At 35.3% G+C, this 22747-nt stretch overlaps 1 protein-coding gene across 1 annotated transcript; it reads left to right on the plus strand.

The window, feature by feature from the left end:
- Positions 1–989: 989 nt before the first annotated feature.
- On the plus strand, positions 990–22685 carry gtpbp3 (GTP binding protein 3, mitochondrial). The gene is made up of 8 exons (XM_048173153.1): positions 990–1494; positions 3853–3939; positions 4294–4496; positions 9564–9636; positions 10208–10351; positions 19831–19996; positions 21004–21303; positions 22353–22685. The coding sequence occupies exons 1-8, from the start codon at positions 1164–1166 to the stop codon at positions 22582–22584; spliced, it is 1536 nt and encodes a 511-aa protein (XP_048029110.1). The 5' UTR covers positions 990–1163; the 3' UTR covers positions 22585–22685.
- The last annotated feature ends 62 nt before the right edge of the window (positions 22686–22747 follow it).

Here is a 22747-nt window from a genome sequence, read left to right on the forward strand (position 1 = left end):
CTTTTTATAATGTAAGATATTAAAAAAAAAAAAAAAGTAAATGATAATAAAACACATGTAATGTAAGCATATAATATCTGTGAACTTCCCACCACATTTTCAAATGATCTCATTAACAGTTGAATCGGATTGTACTAAATGATATGTCTGCATTGTGATGAAAAAGATGTTAATGTGATATAATGCTAATCAAGTGTGTGTGTGTGTGTGTATATATATATATATATATATATATATATATATATATATATATATATATAAAGTGTTAAGGATTTGATCATTAGATGAAACAGCTTAACCAGAGGTTTCTAGACATAGTCTTGTCTTATTGCTTGCGAAAGCAATGACCTCAGCTGACCAGCAATAACCATTTTTTGCTTACTCATCAACCTCATTACTTAATAATAATAATAAAAATAATAATAAATAAATAAATAAATAAATAAATAAGCCAGAAGGTAAACACTGTGGAAGCTGCACTTTTGGTTGTTTGAAGTGTACAAATATTTAATACAAGTCTTGAGTGTAGTCTTAAAACTACACGTATAATAATTAGACAGGAATTAGAAAATGTTGCATTAAATAAATCACAAATTTTTAAGTCCCCGGTAACTCATATTACAGTATGGCAGCATCAACACGCACTTCTCATTGTCTGTTCAATAAAACATAAAAGTGAACTATTCCTGATTGAACTAATATTTTAATAATAGGTTATAAAAACTAGCCTACAAACATGTAGTAGATAAATATAATTTTAGATTAATTATAATATATCACCCTCAAAGACATTGCTGAGACTACCTGGAATTATATTGAATATATGATAAGTGAATTTAACAATATAATAGATATATCAAAACAAAAAGTCTGAGTAGGCCTAGTTGAATAGATATTTCAGTCACTAGTGTCACACGGAGAGAATTGTAGGGCGCACAAAGGGGAGAGGCTTTTATTTGATTGACAGTGAAGCTGGCGAATGACAAGCATCTTTGCTCGTACGTATAGCGACGCGGACCAATGAAATTTGCGAGATCAATAACTAACAGCCTGGATGATAACTGTCCTAAACTCACGTGGAGCGACATTAGAAGTGGTAAACAATGATCCAGGCGGGCTATTGATACACTAAACCCGTATATCAGGTCACAGAGTTCATTAACATGCACTTTTTTAGTAGCTGGAGAAGAAGTGCCGCTGTCATAAAGGTTTCTTTAACGCATAGTAAACATGACTGGTTTGTCTTTGGCAGATCTCTTTCAGTCAGAAGGCTCTTGTGTTCTGTCGGGTCGGAGGATGACACTATCTTCGCCTTGTCGTCGGGTCAGGGCAGGTGTGGGGTGGCGGTGGTTCGGGTCAGTGGTCCGGCATCAGCACACGCTGTCCGCAGTCTGACCCGAGGTTTCCCCGCAGCTCGCACCGCCAGCCTCCGCAGCATCACTCACCCGCAGACCAAAGAGCTGCTGGACCGCGGCCTGGTCCTGTGGTTTCCAGGTCTGAAGTTTTAATCACAGAATAGCTTGTCTACTGTATGGGGGATTCTTCATTTAACTGCATCCTACGATTACTGTAAAGAAAAAGACAACAAAAATCATTCAAGTCCTAAAGGATCAACTTTATTAGCTTTAAACTTTTTAGTGTGTAACTTTAAATACATTTTCCTTATTTTTGAAATGATTAAATTTTCCAGAATTTCATTTAGGGTCCCATTCAGACTTTATAACTTCCCAGGACAGCGGAACATGTGATAAATGTTTTAATGTTGTTGAAACCGGTTGAAGAAGTTACATTTTTTTTTAAAAGTTTGCACTTAGTGAAACGTCCCAAAATTAAATTATATATATATATATATATATATATATATATATATATATATATATATATATATATAATTTAACTAATTCAACCGGTCGTCGGTTGAAGAAGTTAAATTATATATAGGGGAGAGCGGGGTAAGTTGTCACACTCTTCATAACTCCAAAACTAGAGGCTCAATCTCAAAAATCTAATAGCTACTTTGTGTGACTTCCAGTCAACTTTCTGGTCACATGTGGTCAAGATCGATCTAATCTGAAGTTAGCACAATTTTCTTATTTTTTGGCTTAAAAAGTAAAAAAAAATTGCACTTTACATTTTATGCAATACAACTTTGTTAGATATGAATGTTAAAAATTATTATTTTGCACAACATAGAGGAGACAATAACGTGTCTTTTGATACTTCAGCTGACGTGCTATGTTGAGCTCACCTTGAGCCATGTCAGTACATGTCAGTACAAATAAACACACAGAACATGCTCAAAAAGAGGTTCAACATGTTAAGTCAGTTAAGTTCAGAGATTAAACATGTTAAGTTAAGCGAGTTATCTGCAGTATTCCATTCAGTTATCATGGATCTATGTGCAAGCCAGAGAAAGTTTGAGTTTAAAGTTCAAAGTAAAGTGGTCTTGCCACTTAATGTGTTTTGATTGAAATGTGCATTGTTTGGATTGAAATAATTGTTTTTCCAAATTCTCTAGGCATGATTGTTTATATTTCCAGTTCTGGTTTGAATTTAAAAATTAAAATCAATAATCACAATTAAGTAGTTTTGTTCTTATTTTTAGATAATCTAGTGTGACAACTTACCCGCCAATGGGGCAAATTGTCACAAGTGCACATTCTCTATTCAACAGTCTACAACTCCGTAATAAGATAAGATATGAAAATGTAATGAATACAACATTTGTGCCCAAGACTTCCTTCTTTCATTTGGTATGACATTTATACCATATACCAGTTGATATTGTTCATTGAAGCTTACTGTTGAAGAGTATTGTGAGAAAGAGATCAAGTGAGTGAGTTTATTACCTGCATTCAGATTTAGCAATTTCCTTCAGGTCAGTCCTATGTTCATAATATAAAATATGTTTAAATGTTCGCTGCAATATCTTGTCCTTTTAACAGTTAAGGGGTTTTCCCGTGTCTGACAGTGCTAGTCAAAGCATTTGTCAGTTGCGTCTTGTTCCGTGTTCACTACAAAAGTCAATGTAAAAGTCATCGCTACTTAGTGACTCACTCATAAAGACAGTCTTTGCCGCCATCTAATGGCGTAATAATTTAACTTCTGTTGCTGTTCACGGTCAGGGACTATTTTTTCCGGTGGAAGGAAGGCTTTTAGTGAAAGTTTACTTCATGAAAGTTGCATTGATACACATTTTCTGGCTTTAATATTTGTATTGTGTGGTAACCGTTTTATAAAAGCAATAAGGTACTCGAGGCTAGTGCTGTATCGTGAATAAGCCATGGCTGAAGGGGTTACTCCACTTCGTGTCATGCCTAACAATGACCTTCAGCTGTGACTTATTCATGATACAGCACAGCCTCGAGTACCTTATTGCTTATGTGTATATATATATATATATATATATATATATATATATATATATATATGTATATGTATTTTGAGAGCTATATATTCATGAAAGTTTATAAGTTTAGGAAATATATACGCTACAGTTCAAATATTTGGGGTTTATTTGATCAAAAATACTGTACACACAGTAATATTGTGAAATTCTATTTACAATTTTGTTTTCTATTTTAATATATTTTAAAATGTAATAATTCCTGTGATGGCAAAGTTTAATTTTCAGCTTCATTACTCCATTCTTCAGTGTGAAAAGCAACATTATAAATGTCTTTACTGTTACTTTTGGTTAATTCAATGCATCATTGCTGAATAAAAGTATTAATTTACTTTAAAAAAAAAAAAACACTGACCCAAACATTTGAACAGTGTATATTGAATTTATAGTTACAACAATATATAAATTAGGTATAAATCCTGGCATAACGTATTTCACTCTTTCAGGTCCTGGTAGTTTCACAGGAGAGGACAGTGCAGAGTTTCACATTCACGGGGGTCCTGCTGTCATTAGTGGAGTCTTACAGGCGCTTGGTATGAGATCAACCATTATTGTCCCAAATTGTTCTGGATAAGACCAGAATTTTGTCTATAAACGTATTTTAGTAATTTTTTAGTAACTGATCAGAATGTATTGTGTTCAAACAGATGACAGGTAGTTTCACCATTTTAACACTAGATGGCAACATCTGCTTTGTGCTTGGAAATATCTAGCTTTTTATTTCTTGAGCTGATGTATTTACTCATAAAATTCTAATTTCATGCAAAATAGCACATTATCAACTCATAGCCTTTATCTGAAGATATTATGAAATGTAATTTTAAATAGTGCTGTGGAAGAGGTGGCATTCATGTTATTTAAAAGATGTCTTATTTTATGTGTTTCAGGGAGTTTGCCAGGGCTGCGGCCTGCAGAGGTGGGTGAGTTTACCCGACGGGCGTTCTGTGCTGGAAAGTTGGACCTTACAGAAGTAGAGGGTCTAGCTGACCTGATCCATGCAGAGACAGAAGCACAGAGGCGACAGGCTCTCCGACAAATGGCGGGAGACCTGGGCCGCATTTACCAAGACTGGAGTGTTCGGCTTAAACGAGTTAGTAAAATATTGATCAGGGTATAACTTTTATTTTGAGAACTTTTTATGTTAACATATTTTGTCATCTGACCCTCACGGGCCAAAACAACACCTTTGTTTGATGGAAAACAATGCTACGAATGAAAATGTCTGGGTGTAGTGAGCAGAACGCTTAAAATTGCTCCAGGAGAACTGATCCTGCAGTCAGTGCACTGCATAACGCTTTATAGAAAAATGTAAAATAAGTCGGATGTACACTACTGTTCAGTTTGGGGTCAGTATGATTTTTTTAAATTAAGACTTTTATTAGGTATTAAACTGATCGAATGTGACAGTGAAAACATTTATAATGTTACAAAAAAAAAATCAATTTCAAAGAAACTTTTCTTTATAAAACAATCCTGAAAAAAATGCATCATGGTTTCTACTAAAAAATTAAGCTGTACAACTGTTTTCAACATTTGATAATAATAATAATAATAATAAATGTTTCTTGAGCAGCAAAACAGCATATTATGGTCATGTGACACTGAAGACTGGAGTAATTGATGCTGAAAATTAATCACTGCAATAAATTACATTTTAAAATATATTCAAAACAGATTTTTTTTTTAAATTGTACTTTAAATTTTACAATACTACTGATTTTATTTACTTGTAAACAAATGCAGCCTTGGTGACCAGAAGAGACTTCTTTTTCAAAAACATTTAAAAAAAAAAAAAAAAACCCGACCCCAATCTTTTGAACAACAGAGTACAATTTTCACCTAGTTGATGATAAAAGGGATTTAAAAAACCATCCATAGACTTACATTGAAGGAGGGAACCAAGTCATATCTACAGAGCAGAATATCATAGAGAATTGGAGGATGTTTTTTTTTTTTTACTTGGACTATCGACTATAAAAAAGATGAATGACATGTGTCTACTTCCTTCCACTGCAGAAAAATGAAGCCAAAATATCTGAGAAATGGTCATTCCAGATTACACCATTTGAAGTCTGTGTAGTAGTGATAATGAGGTGTAGCTGCGATATGGAGGTCCCGCCCACACTCCCCCTCCTGCGGACTCGACCGCAGTTTCATCCTAGTTTTATAGCATCAAATAACTAAAACCAACCAACCAAACTTGTTGGAAAAATTAACACTTTAAAGGCATAGTTCACCCAAAAATGAATTTTCTGTCATTAATTACTCAACCTCATGTCAACCTTCACACCCATAAGACCTTTGTTAATCTTCAGAACACAAATTAAGATATTTTTGATAAAATCCGATGGCTCAGTGAGGCCTCCATTGACAGCAAGATAATTAACACTTTCAGATGCCCAGAAAGCTACAAAAGACATATTCATGTGACTACAGTGGTTCAACCTTAATATTATAAAGCGACGAGAATACTTTTTGTGCACCAGAAATAACAAAATAACAACTTTATACAACAGTATCTAGTGATGGGCGATTTCAAAACACTGCTTCATCAGTGGTTCAGAGCGCCAAAATCACATGATTTCAGTAAATGTGGCTTCGTTACGTCATAAGTGTTTTGAAACTTCAGTGGTTCACGTGACTTTGGCAGTTTGATACACGCTCCGAACCACTGATTCGAAACAAAAGATTCGTAAAGCTTCATGAAGCAGTGTTTTGAAATCGCCCATCAATAGATATTGTTAAATAAAGTCATTATTTTGTATTATTTTTGTACAAAAAGTATTCTTGTTTCTTCATAACATTAGGGTTGAACTACTGTAGTCACATGAACTGTTTTAAATATGTTTTTAGTAGCTTTCTGGGCATTGAAAAAGTGTTATTGCTGGTGATGCAGGCCTCACTGACCAATCAGATTTAATAAAAAATATCTTAATTTGTGTTCTGAAGATGAACAAAGGTCTTACGACTGTAAAACGACATGAGGGTGAGTAAGTAATGACAGAATTTTCATTTTTGGTGAACTAACCCTTTAACATACTTCAGCATGATAAGAACTACCTAAAATTACACAAACTATCTTTGGAAAAAATTATTTGAAGTGTAATTGGATTATTTTTTTAGTTTTGCTCACATCCCATTCAATTACATGCAGAGGGTGTTCTTTTTCTTTTTTTTTTACTGCAGCCAGCCACCAGGGGGCGATCGAAATGCTTTGGCTTCACTTTTCAGTACGTGTGTGGCACACTTGACTTGGACCAATAAGTAACCATGCTAACATGCTAACAACCAATGAGAAAACTCCCTGACCACCACAGTATGGAATCTGTAAGGAACAAAGCACCCAGTTTTCTCATTCCTCACCTCATATTTGTAATGCTTGAAATAAATGCAGTTTGATAGATAGATTGGAGAACCTCTGACTAAACAAGTTCAAAAATAAACACATGCTATTTGGTAATAGGAAAAGTCCTGGTTTCCTTTTAGTGTGAGGAACAGAGCCAGAATTGGCTGTTGAACGCGATTTATACACCAACAGAACACTTGTTGTAAGTGTGTTTATATGAGAGGTTATTCTCTTTTATTTAAGGTCTTTTAAATAATTCCAGAATTTACTGCTAGATTTGGCACTCTGTCATGCATGGTGTCCATCTATTGTTTATGTGTAAGAGCTTGCTGATTGCTTGAGTCATTGAGGAGCAGAGAGCAGGAGACAGGACATCCTGAGCAGGGTGTGCGCCAAGCCGTCAGCCCTGAGCTCTCAGGACCCAATGTGATGTTGGCTAATGGTTTGTGTGAATACTCCTAGAAGGAGCTTTTTTGGTCAAAAATACTTAAAGGGTTAGTTCACCCAAAAATGAAAATTCTGTCATTTATTACTTACCCTCATGCCATCAAGTCAAGTCACCTTTATTTATATAGCGCTTTTTACAATGTAGATTATGGCAAAGCAGCTTTACATTGATAACTGGTAAATTATTTTGGCTGCACAGCAGCTCTTAAAGAATAGTGTCAATGCAGGCAGATCAAAGCACTGTTGAATATCAAATGTCAAGTCAAATGTCAAGTGTCCCCAACTAAGCAAGCCAAAGGCGACAGCGGCAAGGAACCCAAACTCCAACAGGTGACATCAGGTGGCAAACAAGTGGCAAATAGGTGTTAAAATGGAGAAAAAAACCTTGAGAGAAACTGGTGAACAGTGCTTTGTTACGACTCAGGTTGCTATCATAAGTCCGATACGAGCCGTTCCACACCCGTAAGACCTTCGTTCATCTTCAGAACACAAATTAAGATATTTTTGTTGAAATCCGATGGCTCAGTGAAGCCTGCGTAGGAAGCAATGACATTTCCTCTCTCAAGATCCATAAAGGTACTAAAAACATATTCAAATCAGTTCATGTGAGTACAGTGGTTCAATATTAATATTATAAAGCGACGAGAATATTTTTGGTGCGCCAAAAATAACACAATAATGACTTATTTAGTGATGGCCGATTTCAAAACACTGCTTCAGGAAGCTTCGGAGCGTTATGAATCTTTTGTGTCGAATCATGATTCGGATCGTGTGTCAAACCGCCAAACTGCTGAAATCACGTGACTTTGGCGCTTTGAACCGCTGATTTGACACACTGATTCATTTGTGCTCCGAAGCTTCCTGAAGCAGTGTTTTGAAATCGGCCATCACTAAATAAGTCATTATTGTGTTATTTTTGGCGCACCAAAAATATTCTCGTCGCTTTATAATATTAATATTGAACCACTGTACTCACATGAACTGATTTAAATATGTTTTTAGTACCTTTATGGATCTTGAGAGAGGAAACGTCATTGCTGGCTATGGAGGCCTCACGGAGCCATCGGATTTCAACAAAAATATCTTAATTTGTGTTCCGAAGATTAACGAAGGTCTTACTGGTGTGGAATGACATGAGGGTGAGTAATAAATGACATTATTTTCATTTTTGGGTGAACTAAGCCTTTAAATTCAAGGATTTTTTTATTTAATTCTGGAAATAAACAAAGTTTTTGGATTTTCAAAAATGTAAAACAAAAAAAGTTATGATATAATACGAATAGTAAATATAAAATTCTGCATCAGCAAATTTGTGACAGACTGTCAGATGTTCTTGCTTCCACTGAAGCACAATATGCTCTTTGGATCATTTTCAAATTATGCTGGATAACATGATCATCACATTTTGAACTTGTGGATCTTTTCTTAAAACAAAACAGCAACATAAATACTGAGACATTTTTATATTCTTGGTAGTTTCTCAGACTTTTCATTTAAATTTCATTTAAATATTATCAAACAATTAGTTCTTGTCCTTAAATTTGATTGGTTGAGTGGCTTTCCAAGACTGGCGACAAGTGAGTCACTGAATCTTTCACTCAACCAGTTTGTTCAAGGATCAAAACAGACAAAGAAATGGTCTGAAATTTACACTACTGTTCAAAAGCTTGAGGTCAGTAAGTTAAAAAAAAAAATAAAAAATGATTTCCAAGGCTGCATTTATTGATCAAAAATTGTAAAATGTGATGATGAAGCTGAATTTTCCTGAATGATGAATGATCCTTCATAAATCATTCTAATATGATGATTTGATGTTTAAAAACTTAGTTCACAAAAAATTAAAATTCTGTCATCATTTACTCACCCTTGTGTTGTTCCAAACCCGTAAGACTTTCATTTATCTTCGGAACACAAATAAAGATATTTTTAACAAAATCGGAGCGATTTCTTTACCTCCATAGACAGCTACGTAACTACAAATTTGACGCTTCAAAAAGTTCATAAAGAGATCGCAAAACCAACCCAAATGAATTGAGTGGTTTAGTCCAAATTGTTGAAAACAGTATATGCTCCTTAATATTTTTGTGTAAACCTTGATATTTCTTTGATGAATAGACATTTCAAAAGAACAGCATTTATTTGAAATAGAAGTCTTTTCTTTGATCACACAAATGCATCCTTGATGAATTAAAGTATTCATTTCTTTCCAAAATCTCACACACACACACACAAAAATTTACTGACCCCAAAAATTTGTCAAATTTGTCATTGTTCTGTCATTGTCCTAGCATTAATGATCCTCTAAACTACGTTCTGTGGAATCATGACTAAGTTTTTGTTTGTGTGTTTGTGTTTTCAATGTAGTGCTTGGCGCACGTAGAGGCATTCATCGACTTCAGTGAGGATGAACTCATAGAGGATGGAGTCTTAAATGATGGTATGTTTCCTCAGGTGGATTGGTAAAAACACTGATTCATTTGCAGGATATTTTGTGGGACTTTCCTGTTAGTATTGACCTCAGAGTTACCACAGCAGCTGTTGATAGAGGAGATCAAAACCATTGAATGTCACATTGAGATGCCATATAGAGACATAGCCGTAGTGCCTTAAGAATACTGCATGTACAGTTAATGTCCCTGCCATCATTTATCCAACATTACACAGATGTTTGGGTGTTATATTTACACTATAGACTGTCTCTGGAGAATTGAGGGATTTCATTGTGCGTCAAGGAACAAGCCTGTCACAGACCATCTCCTTCCTCTGAGAGTTACAGACTATTAGAGGTCATGAAAAATGGTCTTTCCCCTCCACTGACACAATTTTGGTGTGCAAAACTCTGTGTATTTGTACACGTTCAGTACAAATGATGATTCCATGTCCTTTAAGTTTCATGTCATTTCAGTTTACAAAATGTAAAATTACGACATCAATTTGATAAAGATGCTTAAAATTTGTTAGAGATGTTTGGATGTTGTTTTTCAAACCTGATGTTTTGTCTGCTGCAGTGGACGCAGCTGTTCGGCAGCTGCAGACAGATATGGAAAATCACCTTTCAGATCAGCGGAGAGGAGAGCGTCTGCGCAGCGGTGTTCATGTGGTCATTGCTGGAAGCACCAACGCGGGCAAGAGCAGCCTGCTCAACATGCTCAGTAAGATCAGACACACAATCTATGTGGAATATTAAATTATGACAAAAATGAGTGTCGAACTAAATCTTTGCTTCAGGCAGACCAGTGCTTCCCACCTGGTTTAGCTCCAGGACCCAGATTTTACATTTGATGTTGTGTGTGTGGTGACCCAACAGCAGCATATTATCATACAAAAGTAAAAAATAAAAATCTATAAAATCACACACTGAAATGTATTGATTTATAAATAAATAATATATTAATAACTAAATTAATAAATGTGTGTGTGTGTGTGTGTGTATATATATATATATATATATATATATATATATATATATATATATATATATATATATATATGTATATATGTATATAAAATATGTGTACAGTCAAACCAAAATGTATTCAGACACCTTTAACATTTCATTCATTAATACAGTTTATTCACTATAGTTTTACTATAATATGACAACATCTCAGAGTTAAACTGTGTCAGAAAAAAATTATCTTAATTATGTCAGATAACATTTAAGCAAAACATGGTCAGGTCAAAGTGTCTAAATAATTTTTGGTCCCAAATTTTTATCAATTTTACTGGTAGTCCACTGTATGAAGAATTTTTGGGTATAATATGTCACAGTTTACTTTATTTTGCTATCCTCACTTACATAAATGAATTATAGTGTCCTGCACCCACTAGTAACAATATATAAAAAATGTCTGAATAATTTTTGGTTTGACTGTATATATATATATATATATATATATATACAGTGCCTATAGAAAATACCCCATTGAAATCAAAGCCCATTCCATTATGAAATCAAAACAAATTCCAAAAAAAACCAAAAAACCTTTTCCAGCTTTATTTACAATTTTGCTTTACAACAAAAAAAAAGGGAAAAAGGCAACAGTGTTCTGAAAATTAATAAAAACTGAAAAACTAGAATAACAGGGTTGGAAAAGTAATCAGTCTTCTGATTTATTTCATAGAGCCATCTTTTGCTTTAATTACAGTCATGAATCTTTTTGGATATGTCTGTATTAGCTTTGCACACCTAGATTGGGGAATATGTGGCCATTATTCCTTGTAGAATTTCTCAAGTTCAGTCAAATTCCATGGTGAGCGGCAATGGACTGCTCTATTCAAGTTTTGGATTGCTCGGATTTAAGCGAGGACTCTGACTTGGCCACTCAAGGACATTCATCTTCCTATCTTTAAGCCATTGTTCTTTTGGTGGTGTGTTTAGTATCATTGTCATGTTGGAAGGTGAATGACCTGCCCATCTTCATGATGTCTAGCAGAGGGATGCAGGTTTTCTTCAAGAATTTGGATGTACTTGGCAGCATCCATTTTCCCTTCAATCCTGAATAATCACCAGTCCCCAATGAAGAGAAACACCCTCACTAAATAATGCTTCATGCTTCATCATGCACCATGCTTCACAGTAGGTATGGTGTGTTTTGGGTGGTGTGATGGGTTTGCTTTTTGCCAAACATAGTGCTTGGAGTTCAGCACCTTTTGCCAGATGGCATCAGTCTTCCAGATGTGTTTTTGCGTAGCGCAAACAAGACATGAGTGTGGCACTTTTTCAGTAAAGGCTTCTTTCTTGCCACCCTGCCATACAGGCCAGCTTTGTGTAAAGCTTGTGAGATAGTTGTCACATGCACAGGCCGACCATTCCCAGCCATAAAGCCTTGTAAGTCCTTCAAAGTTGCCTTTAGCCTCTTGGTAGCTTCTCTGATCAATGTCTGTAGGCTTCTAACTTGTGCCTTTCTACAACTTTATCCTTTTGAAAGCACTTTCCCAACCTTGGTGAATTCTTTGCAGTATCATGCACTAGTGACAGTGGAATCTTCAAGAAACAGCTGGTTTTGTTCTAAAGTAATCAAAACCACTACAGTTGATGTCAGGTTTGGCAGTTAGCCTGGTGTTTGATCTGGAAGTTGATTGGTTGCACCTGAGCAAGTTTATGGCTGATCACTTCACCAAACCAGGTATTTCACTAATTAATTTTTAATAATCCTGTAGAATGTTTTAAAATGTTATTTTCACTTTGATGATGAGGGATATAATAAAAAAGCTCTAAAAAGTTAGACTTAATTTACTTTATTTTCCAGGGTGTACTGTGACCAAAGTTAAAGATTTTCACAGGGTATGATGACTTTCTAATATATATATATATATATATATATATATATATATATATATATATATATATATATATATATATATATAGTCCAAAAAGTCCATAAAGTCCAAAAGTTTGGAACCACTAAGATTTTTAATGTTTTTAAAAGAAGTTTCGTCTGCTCACCAAGGCTACATTTATTTAATTAAAAATACTGTAAAAAACAGTAATATTGTGAAATATTATTACAATTTAAAATAACTGTTTTCTATTTGAATATATTTGACAAAGTAATTTATTCCTGTGATGCAAAGCTGAATTTTCAGCATCGTTACTCCAGTCTTCAGTGTCACATGATCCTTCAGAAATTATTCTAATATGCTGATTTGCTGCTCAAGAAACATTTAATGAGTATTTTCAATTGTACAAAATATTTGTGTACAATATTTTTTTTCAGGATTATTTGATGAATAGAAAGTTCAAAAGAACAGTGTTTATCTGAAATCTAATCTTTTGTAACATTATAAATGTCTTTACTGTCACTTTTGATCGATTTAATGCATCCTTGCTGAATAAAAGTATTAATTTCTTTCATTTCTTTTCAAAAAAATAAAAATAAAAATTCTTACTGACCCCAAACTTTTGAACGGTAGTGTATAATGCTACAGAAGCTTTGTATTTCAGATAAATGCTGTTCTTTTGAACTTTCTATTCATCAAGGAATCCTGAAAAAAAAAAGTACACAACTGTTTTCAACAATTGAAAATACATCATTAAATGTTTATTGAGCAGCAAATCAGCATATTAGAATGATTTCTGAAGGATCATGTGACACTGAAGACTGGAGTAACGATGCTGAAAATTCAGCTTTGCATCACAGGAATAAATTACTTTGTCAAATATATTTAAATAGTACACAGTTATTTTAAATTGTAATAATATTTCACAATATTACTGTTTTTACTGTATTTTTAATTAAATAAATGTAGCCTATGGTGAGCAGACGAAACTTCTTTTAAAAACATAAAATCTTATGGTTCCAAACTTTTGGACTGTACTGTATATACACACATATATTATAATTGTAATTATTTATATTTTATTATTATTGAATTGAATTTTATTTACTTAAAATCGAGTAATTCACTGCACAAAAGCCAGCTGTTGGCACTGTTTCTCTTTGTTACAAGTGAAACTGCATTTAATCTAGGTTGTATTTCCTTTTACCTCTCATAGTTTTGTTAATGTTTTTTTATTGTTAAGGATATGTTTTGCAACCTGCACATCTGCGTAATTTGGCTAGCTTCTACCAAAACACCAGATGAGTTTGTGCTGAAGGATTTTATTGGATGGACAGCCTTTGATGTTACAACAAAGGAAATTGCAAATGTTTTCTCCCTAAAGCCTTTTTTTTTTGCCTAAAAACTATGCAACATTATATAATTAGTTTCATTTTTCAGTTGCCATCACAGGAAAGTACTTTTTAAAATATATTAAAATGGAAACATTTTTTCTTTAATTTGTAAAGAATGTTTTTGTTGTTTTACTGTTTTTTTTATCAAATAAATACAGCATTGATGAGGATAAAAGATATGAAAAAAGCATGAAAAATTCTTATCGACCCCAAACTTTTGAAAGGTAGTGAATCTTAAGTGATTATAGTAGCTTTGACAAACTTTAAAATACATTTAGGTTTTTTAAAACATTTTGTTTCTGTCCAGTTTTTCATGGATCCTTTAGCACCTCTTTACCACCCTCCCTTTTTCTTTTTAATTATAATACGTACAGTTTTGCTGTTCTACTGCTGTTTCCTTTGTTCCTTTTGCTCACTCTAAACACTTTTCCAAATCAAATTTCTATTGCATGAGAATACCATGTTTTTACTTAAAATGGTTAAACACATTTTAAGGGCAAAAGTGTCTTATTGTCCTATGACAGAAGGTTAATGGTTGTGATAAATGAACATATTATCATGCACTCTCATAAAATGACGTTTATCTCTGACCTCTGACCTCTCCAGTAGCAGAGGGGGATGTTTGGATATCACCACACTTCCTGCCCTGAATTACCCCACATTCATCAGGCCTGTTATTGTTTGCGGTCCAACATGCAGCGGTGTGCTCTGCTGGAATGCTGACCGTCTTGTGGTGTCACTTCCTGAACAGTGTGAATTTAATTAAGCAATTTGTGAATTCTCTTTAAAACTGAAAGCTAAAAATGGAATAGTAATTTAACGTTATGTATTTGAAGAATTGAGATATGCAATAAACAGTGTAGAAGATTTTAAGATTTAAATTTTATGCTGATTTTAAGACTGATAAGTTCTATAAACTCTTTAAGGAAGTTTACACAAAGAGTGCTTGAGTGAAACTGGCCTCTTCCTTCCAGTGGACATATGGAAATATACTTTAATACCAGACTATACCAGAATGGCAAAAAATAGAACATATATCCAGTACAGCAGTGAAACATACTTTCATCCGCTCAAAGAAACTGCATAGCACAGCACTGGTTTAGAGCGGTTTATTGTGTTGATAAATCTGCAGTTATTCTGGTTCAGCACTGAGCAGCAGAAGACAAAAGGACAAGAGTTGCTAAAGGTGTTTTTTATTTAAAAGTTATTCAATTCCAGACTAGCGTGCCATTCAGAACAAGACAAAAGATCATTGGATACTGAAAACATTCAATATTGCAGTGCCTTGCTAATTAATGAAACCCTTTTAAGGTCTTGTCTATATTTGCGCATTGAAAAAAAACTTATACTTACCACTAGACTACAATTTGATAGCCAGCTAACATTTAAACTGTGGTTATCTCTTATAAGGACCATGCACAGATATCAGATTCTTGAGCAGATCATTTAAATAATTTATGATCGTCACATTATTGGAGTAAATGTAATGCCAGCATGCATACATTAAATTTATAAAGTAATATGTTAGTTAATACAAGGGTACTTGCCAAATAATTAAATAGCCATGAAATATTAATAGCTGTCATTATATCCAAATATGTGACTATGCTGTATATAAAAATAACGTAACTTTCTATATATATGTCAGTGTCATGTTTATCAGCAAGCTGTGTAATAAGCACATTTGTCTTACTTGAGATGAAGAATATTCATAACTTTGTTCATAGCACACGGCAGCATCTGGATTGGTGTATTGAAATAACACAATAAAGTTAGGGTCATGGGATAACTGGCTTCATAAAGGTAGCAGGGTTGACCATTTTACATGTGTTCAAGGTCATGAGTTACACAAGTGCTTTTTAAAAAGAGAATTTAATGCTGATATTTCTTCAGTTTTTTAATACTATAGTTTATTATGCAAAATCATGGTAACAGGGTTGACTAGTCTATGTCTTAAAAGAGAAGATATTTTACTTGTCATTTCAGAATCCAATCTGAATTTATAATATTCACTTGGTGGATAATTAAACAGGTGAAAAAAATCCCATAGATTTATTCTGCAAGAGAGATTGAGTCATAAATTCATAATATCTTAGCTCCTTTGACTTGGGCAAGTAAGCAACTTTTGTCTCTGGACCAGGGGCCTCATTTATTAAATGCGCATGCAGTCAGATTTGACCTTAAAGGGTCAGTTCACCCAAAAATGAAAATTCTGTCATTAATTACTCACCCTCATGTCGTTCCAAACTCGAAACGTTGTTTCCTCACTACACGCGATGCGATAAGATTCCAGCGATGAGCAATTTCACTGTCCAAGCTAGATGTGACAATGAGAAGCGATAAAATCAATCAAAAACCACAGCCAATCAGAAGAGAGTGTGGGCGGGCTCTCTCGGCAAGAGCACAGCGGACACAATGAAATGGGCTAGTACATAGTAAAATTCATAAATATTACACCATTTAAACATTATTTAAAGTACATACGGAGTGACTGAACCAATCTTTGTCGTAGAATACACTTGTTTGTTCTTATGCCCATTTATTTATTTTCAAGATCTGAGGTGAATTGTTGTTTTCATTACAGCTAAAAAGCTGGGAGCACAGAATGATATTCAAACTCACATTAGACACTTTTAACATTAAATAAAACACACAAACAGTACCTGATATTATCATTGCCATACTTTGTGTTGTTGTTTCAGCCGTGACGTCGTGATGAAATAGAAACTGTTTCTAAAATAGAATTGTCGCTTGTCACTGTCGTGGCTGATTAACATGGGAAAGATACCTTTTATCGTGTGTTGCGGTGTCACATCGCATGTAGTTAGGACATGGTGTAAGACTTTTGTTCATCATCAGAGCAGAAATGAAGGTCTTTTTGATGAAATCTGAGAGTTTTCTGTCCCTCCATTGACAGCTTATGCAACTACCACTTTCAAGGCCCAGAAAGGTAGTAAAGACATCATTAAAGTAATTCATCAATTTTATAAAAGTGCGTTGTTTGCACAAAAAAAACCCCACAATTTACCACATTATTAACAAAATATTCATCTCCAAGGCATGTTCACGAGAGCACCACGACGCATGCGTGTGCGAGATCTGACGTTGTGTGAACTCGCGTTGGAGATTTTTATTTTTTTAAATTAAGTGTTTTTTTTGTTGTTTTTTTTGCAAACAAAGCATTTGCGTCGCTTCATAAAATTGAGGTTAAACCACTGGAGTCACATGGATTACTTTTATGATGTGTTTACTACTTTTCTGGGGCTTGAAAGTGGTAGTTGCGTAGGCTGTCAATGGAGGCACAGAAAGCTCTCAGATTTCATCAAAAAGATCTTCATTTGTGCTTCGAAGATGAACGAAAGTCTTACGGGTTTGGAACGACATGAGCATGAGTAAATGACAGAATTTTTATTTTTGGGTAAACTAACCTTTTAAATGACATGGATTTCATCCTATATATATAGGCAAAAACTGATGGGAAAATTTTCTTATGCGTGTGCCAACGGAAGAGCATATATATTAACTTTTTGCATTCATATATACAAGTAATTATTCCAACATTGTTTATTAAAATGTAAAGATAAATAGACAATCACAATATACATACTACAGACGTGGACAAAATTGTTGGTACCCTTGATAAATATGATCAAAGATGACTGTAAAAATAAATCTGCATTGTTAATCCTTTTGAACTTTAATTCATAAAATTAGCAAAAATCGAATCTTTCATTGAAGGAAAAGAATTGAAAGTGGGGGGGGAAATCACATTGTGAAATAAATGTTTTTCTCCAAAACACGTTGGCCACAATTATTGCCACCCCTAGAATTTTTTAAGAGTAAAATATCTCTGGAGTATATTCCCATTCATATTTACATTTTTTAGCTCACCAGGGTGATCATGAACATGAAATTGTCCAGCCATGACTTCCTGTTCCACAGGAGTATAAACATGAGGAAACACAAAGGCCAAATTCCCCTAATCATTCATCACAATGAGTAAAACCAAAGAATATAGTTCTGATGTGCAGCAAAAGATTGTTGAGCTTCACAAAATAGAAAGTGGCTGTAAGAAAATAGCTGAAGCACTGCAAATCCCCATTTCCACTACCAGGGCAATAATTAAGAAGTTCCAATCAACTAAAGATGTTACAAATCTGCCTGGAAGAGGACGTGTGTCTAAATCGTCCTAATTCACAGTAAGGAGGAAAGTTTGAGTGGCCAAAGACTCTCCAAGGATCACAGCTGGAGAATTGCAGAGATTAGTTGAGTCTTAAATCTCAGAAAGCCTAAAAAATGATCAAACAGCACCTACATCCCCACAAGTTGTTCGGAAGGGATTCAAGAAAAATCCTCTGCTCTCATCCAGAAACAATCTCCAGCATATTCAGTTGTCAGACAAGACTGGAACTTCAAACTGGACCGGCTTCTATGGTCAGAAGAAACTATATTAAAAAAAAAAGCTTTTTGGCAGCAAACCCACCAGATGGGTTTGGTGCACACATGGATAAAAAGTACCCCATGCCCACGGTTAAATATACTGCTGGATCTTTAATGTTGTTGGCCTATTTTTCTGCTGGAGGTCCTGGACATCTTGTTCAGATACATGGTATCATGGATTCTATCAAATATCAACAGATAAAAAAATCAAAACCTGGCCGCTTCTGCTAGAAATCCAATAATGGGCCGTGGTTGGATATTCCATTAGGACAACGATCCAAAACCAACACAAAAATGTGTCACTGAGCACAAAATAAAGCTTCTGCCATGGCCATACCAGTCCCCTGACCTGAACCCTAAAGAAAATGAGTGGAGTGAACTGAAGAGAAGAAGCACCAGCATAAAGCTGGGAATCTGAAGGATCTGGAGAGATTCTGCATGAAGGAATGGTCTCTGATCTCTTGTCAGGTGTTCTCCAAACTCATCAGGCATTATAGGAGAAGACTCAGAGCTGTTATCTTGGCAAAAGGAGGTTGCTAAAATTATTGAATAAAAGGCCAATAATTGTGGCCAACATGTTTTGGAGAAAAACATTTATTTCATAATGTGATTTTCCCCCCATCCCCCCCCCCACACTTTCAATTCTTTTCCTTCAATGAAAGGTTCAATTTTTGCTAATTTTATGAATTAAAGATCAAAAGGATAAACAATGCAGATTTATTTTTTACAGTCATCTTTGATCATATTTACCAAGTGTACCAACAATTTTGTTCACGTCTGTATTTGTGCAAATGAGCAACTGCTTTGTGATTAATGTCACTGAAATTAATTAATTAATTTAAAGTGATATTAGTGGGTGTTCTATAGATGGAGTGAATGCGCTAGTCCATATTTGAGCTTAAAGTCACCATGACACGGAAGTTGCGATTAGTCTTTTTTTCCCCTTCTTTTTGTGACGTATATCCAAAGGAAACGGCCCAGTCCCAATCCATCCAGAACCTTCACCTGAACTGGACAAACAGATACTTCAGTGGTTGTTGTTGGCTTTCTCCCTTAACTTTTGCTTCAAAAGTTGTGAGCTTTGTTTTTGTACAAATCTTTTTTTAAGCGCCATTTTTAGGTTTCATCTAAAAGTTTATATATGTTCCTGCTCATGCATATTATTTGCCTTTCACTGTAATACTGTTAGATGTTATGTTTTTACAGGATGTGAACTTTGTGTGGTTTCTGTGTACTTGCAATCACCACAATGTAAATATAGTAAATCTTGTTTTTTCTCGAAGTCGTGTGAGCTCCCTTGGTAATGCCCTCTGCCCTCCATCCTGAGAAATGAAGGACTTCTGAGAAGTCTGAGTCCAAGAACAAAACGTCTCATGGGCCCCCCAACATCTCCGCTCTTAAAGGGGAAATCGTGAACTAGTTATTTGTTCTTGGAGTTGCAATATGATAATTGCTGTTCTTTGTTCTCCTTATTAGTTTCTGAACTAATTTCAGTATCTTCTCTCGCTCTGTAGCTCAACGTCCTGCTGCCATAGTGTCTGCCACAGCCGGGACCACCAGAGATGTGGTGGAGGTCCCTCTGGACATCGGGGGCTATCCTGTGCTGCTGAGTGACACCGCAGGGCTACGGGACACCACAGACAGTGTGGAGCAGGAGGGCGTCCGGCGCGCCCGTCAGCGGTATGTATTTACGGACACGTGTGGGAAAATCAAGGTAGAATAAACAGTGAGGCATTTTTGCGCAAACAATCCAAAGTGATAAATATTGCCATACTAAAAATGGCCTGCAGAGGGGAAATATCTCTTAAGATTTTTTTGCCACTCATTGTGCCTTGTGAGGGGAAATTATCTGTTTATTCACAGATTTAGATATAGTTGTGCCAATTTTTTTCACGATTGAATAAGCATTGGAGATAATGCAATGCACAAGTGTTACATAATGTTTGCAGAAAAAAGGCGGCACTTTAGTGGTGACTGTCCACAAATTAGCTAGATATTATATAACAAAATATCAAAACAAGTAGCATAAAAACACTTTGTTACAAAAGAAGTTTGTTAGGCCTAAAACAATTAAATTCAATGAAAACTGATTAAAATTTAGGGATAGATAGCATCATTACTCCAGTCTTCAGTGTCATATGATCCTTCAGAAATCATTCTGATATGCTGATGAATTATTCCAAACCTTTAACCGACAGTGCAGAATTGCAGACACGTTTATAGAGATAATTTAGTCCTCTTAGATCAGAAAACAACATATTAATCATTATTAATTATTGTATTTAATCAATAAAATATTGCTATATTATGTTTATTTAGATTTTTTTTAAATGCAGAAAACATAGTCATACAAATTAGAGCAAATTACAGCAAAAAAAAGTTAATTCTATGCAAAGGTCTAGCATAATTTGTTGGTGGATAGTCAGGATTACCTTTTTAATTTTTTTCTAATGCAGTGACCATTTTTAAGTCCATCTAAGTGTCCAAATATTTTTAACTGCACATAAGGCCTTTTCCCTTATCACATTTTACCTTTGTGTGTACCCTTGTGTGACTGTACAGTATGCTGTGATTTACTAAAGAGATGGCATAGACAGGAAGTTTGTTTCTGCAATGTCAAAGGTTGTAAGATGCTGACCAGGCTCAGGAAACAGGCTTAAGAAATGACCTTCCTCTGCTGCCCGCAGGGTGGAGCAGGCAGATCTGTCTCTGGTGGTCGTCGATTTGACGCAGCTTCCTTCAGAGCCGCAGCTAGTGCCTGTGTTCCTCTGTGGACACTTGAAGAATATCCTGGAGCAGTCATCTCACAGGCAGGAGTGCATCCTGATCCTCAACAAAAGTGACCTCATCTCCGCGGAGCACAACCGCAGCATCCAGGCTTCCCTCGAGCAGTCGGCTGATGTTCCTCCTGCATGTTTTTTGTCATGCCAGACAAGGGATGGCCTGGAGGATCTCCTGACTTTATTACAAAACAGACTAAAGACTCTGTGAGTGGAGCTGGACAACCCAGAAAGCACTTCTATAATTATTGAAATATGATAGATGAATAGATAGATGCATCAGTTCATTCAATTCAATTCAATTCACATTTATTTGTATAGCGCTTTTCACGATACATATCATTTCAAAGCAGCTTTACAGAGAATGCATGTCAACATCACAATTTAAAGAATGCAGTTAGCAAATAATGTAATAATTTAGGCAATTAATTTACAATCACTGTTAGCAGTTTAACTGAACGCAGAAGCAATGAGCTCCTGGAAAAATGAATTACATTAACAATAATTAGGATATAGAAATTGTGCAATGTGCATGTTGATCCAGATGATTGCGTCTACTGAAGTCCTCGCAGGAGTTCATGTGCTTAGACACCATAGCAATCTGGTGGGCGGGCAGATTTTGGTTGATCAGATCACACGTATACGAGGGACACACATACCCGTTTACACCTGGTGTTTTATTCCGTCTCTTCTTTCGTCTTTTGACCACTTCTGTCCTGATTTCTTCCAGGAGAGGGTCTATGGGTGGGTAAATGAATGGGCTTTTTTAGGTCTAAAATCTAAAATTGGACAAAATCTGTTAGAAATCAGGAATGGTGAGAGAACATTGTGCTTGGTACATTTTTCGTCTTCAAACCAAACTTGGGTCTCCAGCCAACAAAGCTTATATCCCATCTGGCTAGAGCACTTCCCATAATGTTTACACAGTCAGTAGGCAGAGAGTAGGTGGTCTTTTGTGGCTTTTTGAACACATTCGACCACATGACCACACTACGAAAGCAATCCGTTTCAAATGCGTTTTCGACTGCCTCTGGAAGTGGTCGAAAATATACAAGCTCAAAACGTTTTAGACCCCATGTGTACCTTATTTAGCGTCATCCACTTGTGATCAGATTGACCAAAACGCATCTATCTATCTATCTATCTATCTATCTATCTATCTATCTATCTATCTATCTATCTATCTATCTATCTTCAGTGTATCTGTCATCTAATTATGACACTTTCATAAAGTCTTAGATCTCTGTCTGTTCAAGGTGTGGCGACCCACTGATCGGCAGCCCTAGTCTGACTCAGACCCGACACCGGACTCACCTGCAGAAGAGCGTCGAGGCTTTACACCAGTACCATCAGTACAAGGATGTGGACCTGGTTCTGGCGGCAGAAGGGCTTCGTTTGGGCCTCTCTAGCCTGGGCAGGATCACTGGTAGAGTCGGTCCTGAGGAAATTTTAGACACCATTTTCAAAGACTTTTGTATTGGGAAATAGAATAAAATAAGTAGAATAAAACAATAGAAGTGTAAATGGGTCAACAAGAAAGATGTTTATTATTTATCATTTGTAATTCTAAAATAAAAATCAGACTCAAACATTTAGAGAACTGATTGATTTCCAGGGCATGTACAGTACTGTTCAAAAGCTTGGGGTCAGT

The sequence above is a fragment of the Megalobrama amblycephala genome, linkage group LG21 (assembly GCF_018812025.1).
Source record: "Megalobrama amblycephala isolate DHTTF-2021 linkage group LG21, ASM1881202v1, whole genome shotgun sequence".
NCBI classification, from domain to species: domain Eukaryota; kingdom Metazoa; phylum Chordata; class Actinopteri; order Cypriniformes; family Xenocyprididae; genus Megalobrama; species Megalobrama amblycephala.